This window comes from Haemaphysalis longicornis, unplaced genomic scaffold, assembly GCF_048455015.1.
Source record: "Haemaphysalis longicornis isolate Haplotype H1 unplaced genomic scaffold, Haemaphysalis longicornis Haplotype H1 scaffold_1, whole genome shotgun sequence".
Classification (NCBI taxonomy): domain Eukaryota; kingdom Metazoa; phylum Arthropoda; class Arachnida; order Ixodida; family Ixodidae; genus Haemaphysalis; species Haemaphysalis longicornis.
The window spans coordinates 435,685,528-435,694,335 of NW_027526203.1; the positions used below are offsets into that span (position 1 = coordinate 435,685,528).

At 44.2% G+C, this 8,808-nt stretch overlaps 1 protein-coding gene and 1 long non-coding RNA gene across 3 annotated transcripts in view; one reads left to right on the forward strand and one right to left on the reverse strand.

Moving 5' to 3' along the window:
- Positions 1 to 6,453, reverse strand: part of LOC144155786 (CD63 antigen-like) — a 29,547-nt gene extending 23,094 nt beyond the window's left edge. Inside the window, exon 1 of the mRNA XM_077687440.1 lies at positions 6,245 to 6,453. Within this exon, the coding sequence (XP_077543566.1) occupies positions 6,245 to 6,310 (66 nt within the window). The 5' untranslated portion in view covers positions 6,311 to 6,453. The remainder of the gene's footprint in view (positions 1 to 6,244) is intronic.
- A 10-nt stretch (positions 6,454 to 6,463) lies between these two features.
- LOC144155785 (uncharacterized) overlaps positions 6,464 to 8,808 on the forward strand; it is a 99,045-nt gene continuing 96,700 nt past the window's right edge. For both annotated transcript variants that reach the window (XR_013319642.1, XR_013319641.1), the window contains exon 1: positions 6,464 to 6,815. This is a non-coding gene — a long non-coding RNA (uncharacterized LOC144155785). The remainder of the gene's footprint in view (positions 6,816 to 8,808) is intronic.

Here is an 8,808-nt window from a genome sequence, read left to right on the forward strand (position 1 = left end):
CTCCTGCTTTTCCGTTCAGTAATTTGTTTTTTTAAAGCAAAGCTGTTTAGGGCTCACTGACAGCCACCGTCCAGTCACCAGAACGCACTACAGGAAAGACAACTTTACACAATGGGTTTCACAAGATGATAAGCGAAGGCACATCAAGCGCCTCAAGAAAAACACTCCCTGTGGTCGGAATCAAACCTGGGTCCCTCACGTCGTGAAGACGGCCATCTGGTTGCCCCATTCCGGCATGGTCGAAGCAGTTTGGATTTAAAGCAAAGCTTTTTTGGTTGCACTAATGGACGCACGAGATTCATGGATTGAACGACGCAAAGTCCAGCCCATCAACGATCAAAGTCCACAACCCCAATGACAGCGAACGAATCCCTCATGAGTTGTCATTAGATGAAGCTGCGATTTTTTTTTGTTTTCATTCACTTTCTTAGCTCTGACATCTCTCCAACTGCAGTACGCGCAGCCCTCAATGAACATATAAAGGTGACAACACTTGAGTCGCGCGAATCAGTGTGATATAAATAAGCAAATCTTTTTGCTGCATTGCATTAGCGTGGTGATAAAGAACTTTTAACATTGTTTTTTTTTTCTTTGACCTGAATCGGAATTTACCCACTAATAGCACACTGAATGGAGTTTGGCCACAACTGCAATACAAACAAAGACCACATTCCAAGGTGCCTCCTCCTCAGAAGAAATGTGTGTGCTTACTTCCTTTCAGCAAGACCCCCGGCCTGAATGAAGCATTACACGAAAGCAACAACTTGTGGCATAACCTGTGTGCACAAGGCCAACTAATTGATCTATCACTATTTTACGTCACCCTCAGTGTTTTTTTATAAAACAAGCTTTGTTTTAACTCCACTCAGCCTTCTGCAATAATTCTGCAGTGTTTTTTTTTTCTTTTCTTATTGATGTTGTAAATGATGCAATGAAAGTAAGGTGAAAGTAACCGACCACAGCAGTGTATCCTTGTGCTCGGGTTTTTGCCACAGATGCACTTCTACAAGGCTAGAGGCATGTTATAAATATGAATGGTAGTGTATTTACAGCCCATTCCTCACTAGTGCAGGCTGCAGTTTTCTCCGATTTCCAACATATTTCACGGAAATATGAAAAGGCTATAAACAAGCACCTACAAGTGGTATTGGCATTGCTCAAGCCCTGGCACCCTCTTTATACCAAAGTATGATTACTGGTGCAGTCACATGCTAGTACTTTTTAAGCTTAATACAAGGTAGTAAATGAGGCGCAAACTCTTTTCTAGATAGTGCAGAGTGACATGTCTTGCGTGGAACAGTGTGTAGGGCCAACCTCGATAGATTATATGATCATCATCATCCTATTTATATCCACTGCAAGCCTTTCCCATTTAATTTCAACTGCACATATCCTGAAATGTCTCACTCCAGTTTTGACACCAAATTGCCTTGTCACACTCCTCCATGAAGTTATTAGTCTTCTAGTCTTGCCTCTCAGCAGCCAATCGACTGCCCCGGTGCACCACCAACTGCCAGTTCTCCGCACTACATGTCTTTCTCTTAATTTGAGCCAGGATTTTTTTACCGGAGCTTGCTTTCCAATTTGAGATGCATGTTCCCCATCTCAAAGTGTTGCACCTATCATTCTTTCCATGGTTTCTTAAGGTTATACAGTGTAGCGCCCTTTCGGTTGGAATAGAAAATTACTTCGCTATAAACGCTGTTTCGCTATATCTAAACTTTTAAAGAGTGCAAGCATCAAAAAGAATTAGCAGAAAATTTTATTTACACTTTCTCAAAAAAGTGATCCAAGGGCACTCTGCACAAGTTTCGCAAGCGCACGTTTCAAAACAGCGGCCTCAATAATGTCCAAGTGTGATCCGACACCCGCTTCCGAACTTGGGTGCGACACACACATGTCAACGGCTGCAACATCTGCTTTGGAGGTCACTGGCCGAGCTGTGTCACCGGCATGACCTTCGGGGTGCGAGGCGCTGTCATTGGCAATCGTTTACTTTTCAGAAACGCCACTGGCGAGTTCATCGATCGAGAGTTTCTCAGCTGCAACTACGTTTTCATCCGCAAAGGTGAAATCCATGCAGTTCAAGCCGCATGGTACAAGGTTCGCAGGGGTGGCAGACTCCAAAGGAGGGCTTGGCGAGCCAAATCTGCCAACCAACCAACACAACCAGTGGTTGGCCTGCCTGGCATTCAAAAAAAAAACCGGAGGCGCTCGCTTGGTTTAAGACGGCGGGCGAGCACTGCTGGTTGTGTGATGCGGGGAAGCGAGCTTTCGCAAAAGGAGCAGAGGTGGACAAAGGGGCAAACGATGCTGGCAGAGGCGCCCAGTAGCCAAGAGTTGGCGGTTTCTTTAACTTTGAAACACCGGAATGTAGGATTTAAAATTAAATATAGGATTTTTGTTTCTTCCACGAAAAAAATACTTCGCTATATCTGCCGATTTGCAACCGGACTAAAAAGGCATTGAAAAATGTGAAAATTGGAACGGGAATCCAAAAATCAGTGCATTATAACAGCTATTTCACTATAAGTGGGTTCATTATAAGTGGGCTGTACTGTATAGGGCTCGTTATATAGATTGCTCCCGTAGCCTATATACACAAGATACAAAAAAAAAAAGTAATGTTAAAAGATTTAACTCAGGTTCCCAAGTCTGGCAGCTAGCAGCATAACCAGTTTGGCCATGCAGGCAGGCTAGACTTGTACCACTGCTATTTGCAATAAACAGACGCTACAGATGCAATTCAGACACGACATTCAGACCAAACGTGGACCAAAACGTCAATGACACCAGTTCTCTTTAAACAACCCCCTGTGCATAACTATTCATTAAGCCACGTTGTGGCTTTTTACACTAATTTCTCCCTTTCCACATATATAGTAAGGGTGCCCGAGACAGTACCGTCATGCCACTGGCACCGAAGTGGCCTGCTACCATCTTCGTTGCTAACATGGTTCTACCAGGCAGTATTTCATCAAATACTCGACTACTTCATGTCCCGACGCCAAACTGCAAGATTAATTACGCAATGCTTCAAGCTAATGTGGGTTACGTCCAAGGAGATACCCTAGATAACACTTAGTGTACACAGGAAATTCCATTATTGCACAGTTTAGGAAATGAAACACTGACACTTTCTTTGCATACATGTGCGTGAAGGCCGGGTATGTTGTGCATACGATGTCCTGTTTTCACTCCCGAGTGAATTGCATTTCTCCCTGTGCTCATTTACCAGCCTGTTTACCTTGCGATGCTTTTCCGTTGTTTCAGCCTCATTTATTCATCTTCATGCAATCAAACCTGTGAAATCTGTTGTCGCTACCCTAGAATGACCTGCTTTTTGGCTGACTGGGTATGTTCCATGCACGCGAGGGTCATCATCAACCGCTACACCAGTCTGCTAAATGCACCCATACAGATCAAACAGCATTTCAACAAAACCTGCAGATATGTTCGAAGGCCTGGCAATAGTTTCTTACAAGACTTCATTCAAGTGGCCCCCAACAGCTGAGAATATTTAGAGGCTGCCTGTTTCCCCACTTTTGCACCTCAAGACCGAAGGAAACAATTAGCAGTGATTGCCAACTATTAAAACAATTAAGACATTAAAAGACTGCAAGTTTTATATCTGTAGTAAACAGTCCCTCTGCTTTTTTTACCAACTCATGTGGCAGGACTAAATGAAGACACTGCTCTTGGGCAAGTTGGTATTTGACTTTCTTTACAGAGCAAGAAAGAACTAGAATGACCGAAAAAACACAGCATTGTGCTCTTTCGTTTACCTTGCTCCGCTCTTGCACTGTGCAAGTGTAGAAACTACTTTGAGCACAAAATTTCTGTGATTGTAAATCTAACATAGCACACTACAGTACTGAGCATCATAGACATGTGGATGGGCTTGCCCGACAGGCAAATCTGACCAGTGCCCACTCTAAGCCATGATGACTATGGTACGGAAAGTAGGACCCAACCAGCCAGTTAGCGGCACCATGTCCACCCACCCTTGCTGGACTTTGACAAAAAAAAAAAAAAAAACTAAAATATAGCTCATAAGGCGTTTTCTCCCAATTTTGACTTGTTTATTACTAAAGCAGTACAAACCGACCGCACTCTGATGAGTACAGCTACACAGTGCAGGGTGTTTCTTCTAAACTAGTGTAATCTCATTAAACGAAATATGCACAAAACAAAACAGCGAAATTCGAAGTGCCTATTTTATTGCTTTTCCCTAACAAGACCTTCAAGCAAAAACTGCTTTCGAATGAAACTTGATAAATGGAAGATTTTGTTTCGTTTCCTTCTGGTTCCACTTAGCAAGGTTGCACTTTGATTTCATGGTCACAATTTTTCACAGATTTGTGAAGTGGGAGGAACAATCTTTGGATTTCCCACATCCTTGAGGTGAAATGAGTGCCGGGTCAAGCATATTATTTGACAGCTGTGGCCAGTTTCCTTGTCTTTTCTTTATTGGGCTTTTACGTGCCAAAGCTGCACTTGGGCTATGGGGCGCATTGCAGTGGAGAGCTGCGGATTAATTTAGACCACCGGGGGATCTTCACGTGCATCAAAATCTTGACACATGGGAGCCTTTGTTTTTCGTCTCCATCACAAAAACAGCTGGCGTGGACAAGGTCAAACCCTTGTACTGCAGCTGTGAGCGGCACTTTGCGACACATTCTGCAACCATCTGTGGTTTGGAAGTGCTTAGATGCATTCCTTTTGTCTGCTTATCACAACTGGAAAGGAGTGACAATGAGAAAAACAGCTAAGCGTGAAAGATGCGAAAACAGATGACTAACTAGCAGCTTCCTTCAGCACATCGCTGGGCACGGGCAGATAACATTATCCACTGCAGGCGGGAGTTAGAAACATGTGCTGTATATTCAGCAGAACCACGTTGTGAATGCTTTTTTTTCTTTTTCTTGAAAAAGTCTTTCTAGTGCAACACCGACTGAGCTCAGAGCAACACTGATAAGTCATGAGGCCACGATATCAGCCAAGAGAATGGCCACGTAACAAATAACTTCCAGTTGTACGCATTTTATGGTTATGGAGATGGCGTGTCCTATGGTCGCATCAATTACGCCGCCTTGTTCAAGCAGACTACCTTACGCGAAATGTCAGTGTGCCTTTCAATTTCGCAACGTGTTCAATTCACGAAAACTAGAGGCGCGAAAATACTAATTACCGTTTTTGAAAGAAACCGCGAAAACCTTGCTATTCCGTGTTTCAAGAACTCATTTTGCATTGCTTTCACGGAGTGTTTGCATCATAATTTTCACCAGCAATCAACATGCTTCGTCGCTTCGCTTTAAAGCTATTTTGCTGCAGCCGGTGCTAACGCGAAAAAAGTTCAATCAAAAATGCAACAAACTACAAAATAAGCACTTCATACTTGTCCGTGCAATCATACCTTGCTTCCGCCATAAAATACATTGACGAGCTACAATTTCCCCCTACACAGGACATAAAAACTTAACTAGAAAAAAGACCGAAAACATTGACGATGCCCCGTGCTGCTAGCGTCAAAGCAACACTTCGGCGCAGTTTGCACACAATTTCATGCGCACAACTTTAACCAGGACATTTGTTAAACAAGCGCTGGTCGTAAGAAAAATACAAAAAAACAAATGAAGGCCAAATGCGCAGTTAACACGGTAATCTTCAAACAGAACTCAATACACTGCGACCAATGCAACGCACGTCGCACGCGATGACTTCAACAGGCCAACTTCAAAGTAAAAATGAAACGAAGAGGAGGGGAGGGCAGGGGAGGGGGGGGGGGAGGGGGAACCAACGCGCGAGATTTTGACCTACGCCTACTTGGAGGGATTAGACGGAAAGCCGAACGATATATGTCAGCACACGTTTAGCATGAGCAGCGCAATATTCCGAAGTCCGCTCGCGCTAATCAGACTTATTTGGCGAGCAGCCACAAATACGAACAGCGCGAGGCTGCCTGCCTCCGGGCCTGACAACGACGACGCGCTCCGACCCTCATACGGAGGGACACTCCCCACAAGCTGGACGAGAACAGCGGTGTTCGCGTCCTACCAGCGACGCGCACTACGCGACAGCAACAGATGGAACCAGCGCTGGCGCGTGGGTTACAACTGCTGTCATCGACATTTTGCGCTGCACTCGCTAAACACAGGAAAATACAGAACCGTCGTCTGCTACGAACAAAGCGCGAGAGGAAACTTCAACACGACGATAACTAACGAGGCAAAGTGGCACTTACCGCAAAAAAGAAGTTAAATATGAATAACAGGTTTTTGATACACGACATCCCGCATCCTTGCACCATGTTTGCACACCTTTCGGAACGAGTACGAACTTCAGTACAACGGGGAACGCACAACAACGCACTGCACAACCTTCCGTACAACCTCCCGATCTAATATGGCAAGCGCGTTATCTTCCGCCGCGCTCGTTTGACGTCCGCGTCTGGAAGGGAGCGCTGCTGCATAGCCGCCTGCGTGCCTGTTACCGTGATACCACAAATTTAGAATATCATATGCCACTAGTTCCCATTTTCTTTTCATTTTAGTTACTAACACAACAGTGAGTAAAAATGTCCTACGTTTTACTTCTGCGTTATATAAGTTTGTGAAGCGTCATAGGGATTATTTTCTTATGCGCACTTTTCATTGCACAGCAGTGATGTGGCAAGTAGTCCGCCGCGTTCCGCGGCCGCGGTACCTGCATGCGCTGGCGCTGCTATGCCCGCGGCGCGAGAGCGCCTGAGCACGCCCCTTTCGGCCGCCGCCGCGCGCGTTCCACGTCCCCATTTCAAGTTTGGATGGAACGCCGTACGTATAACAGCTGCAATCAACTGACGTACGGCTGATTATATTTTTATGTGCGCTCTGTTTTTGGGACTTGATCTGGAAAGCGATTTGTCTGATAGGTGTCAATGAAATCTCCTTTTTGTCAGGCCAATAGTGCATCTTCGTTTAGTAATATTTGTTTTATTAATTACAATAATATTGATTTTATTACCTTATGCGCCGTAGCACAGCCATCATATCACGCCTGGCATCCAAACAGAAATGTGAAAAAATAAGTTCGCATTTATGGTTCGCGGCTAGCTCTAAGCTCTAAACGCCCTTTCTGGGCATAAAATTGATTTTTATCGTAATAATGCTTTCATTTGCTAAAATATCGCACGAAGTGGTCAAAATTATTATCCTGATGAAATATGTCTTAAACTTTAAAGGTCAATGTCGGCCTGCGCGGCGGTTTGCTTAAAATAAAAACTTTAAAGAGCTGTAAGACCTTGCACCATAAACAGGAGTGCGGCAATGCCGGAATGACATCATTCGGCTTTACTCCTCGTAAGAGCTGTTTAATCTAGTTCTTCGACAATGTCACCTGAGACAGAAACTAGTATAGTTGGTGTCCCATGTTCGGTTATAACGGCGCTTTAAAAAAAACTGGAAATGTCCGGACAGCAGGCGCGCTTGCTATCAATTGTTTTTATTGGAACAAAATCCGGAGATGGACGGGGGTCCGTACAGTAGGAATGGGAAACAAACACACAATAAAAGAGGAAGGGTTAATTATAAACAGTGTTTTTTTTTTTTTTTTTGGGGGGGGGGGGGAGGGAGGGGGTCGATACGTGAGTAACTAACTGACTTCATGATTGATGATCCTTCCCTTCTTTGGGGATCAAATTTTCCCACGTGGTGATTTTTACTTGTTTTTTATGTGCTTCTTTTGATAAAGTTTATTTGTGGTGTAGTCCACGAAGATGTATAATTAGCCCTTCCTTCAGAATACCAGACATAAAGCCTCGCGGGTTTCGAAGCAGAGAACCATAACTCGACTCCTTTGCCGATAAGAATGAAGTACCGCACGGACAAGTTTCCTGTCATGAAGGCCAAAAATTGGCTCACCGTGGTTCATAACATTAGCCTGGATTGAAACCAGGAACAGCGCAAATACCGGAAGTTGCTAGCTAAATCCGGATATCCATGTGTCGTGAACAACAACAACAATAACAAAAGCTGGTTGGGCTCATACCGTACGCTTATATATGAAGCGCAGACTCATGCAAGGGATTGACTACGGCCATTTTATTTGTGTACCAAGGTCGTTTGGTGCATGCATACTCCTTGCTCACCCAGTGGCTTACTCCACCAGGCGGTTCACTTCGCGTTTGATGCACTTATGGGGTTTTAGAGGGAAATCTCTGCTGTCATTTTGCTTTGTTTTGATAATAAGCCCTGAAGTTCTGTTGTTCGTTCTATGTCTGAGCACATCCTCCATTTATCAAAACTTGTCACTGATAACTTGATAAATACGTACCAGTGTTTGTTCCCCTTATAATTGTTTCCCTTATCGTCCACTAATAATTTTTGATGGATATCGTTTTTTCAGCTTAGGGCGTTTACATGGTTCATGTACGCTTGTTTGTCGTCTTCTGTATTTGGGCGCTTTTTTTTGTTTGATTTTTGCTTGCACCATTTTCTCCACTTCCAGTTTTTCTTTTTTTTTTCCAGTAGTTATCCCATTTGTTATTTATTTCGCCCTGTTCTATACGAGCCTTTTGCGTCCTCTCGGCGCATTTTCCCGCTGGTGAATAGCCTCTCTTCCACCAGCGTCTATAGGTTTCCCCTTCCTTTTCCATCGATATCGATTAGCGATACTTGACTTCGTCCATCTTTGTTTTTGTGGAGCCCGTTATTTTGCCGTAACCACAATTTTTAGCCAGGGTATTTATTTATTATGCCTCCCACCAGATCAGCGACAGCCTGGTAGGACTTCCTGCTGGGCTAATTGGTGAATAGTTCCCATGGTTTG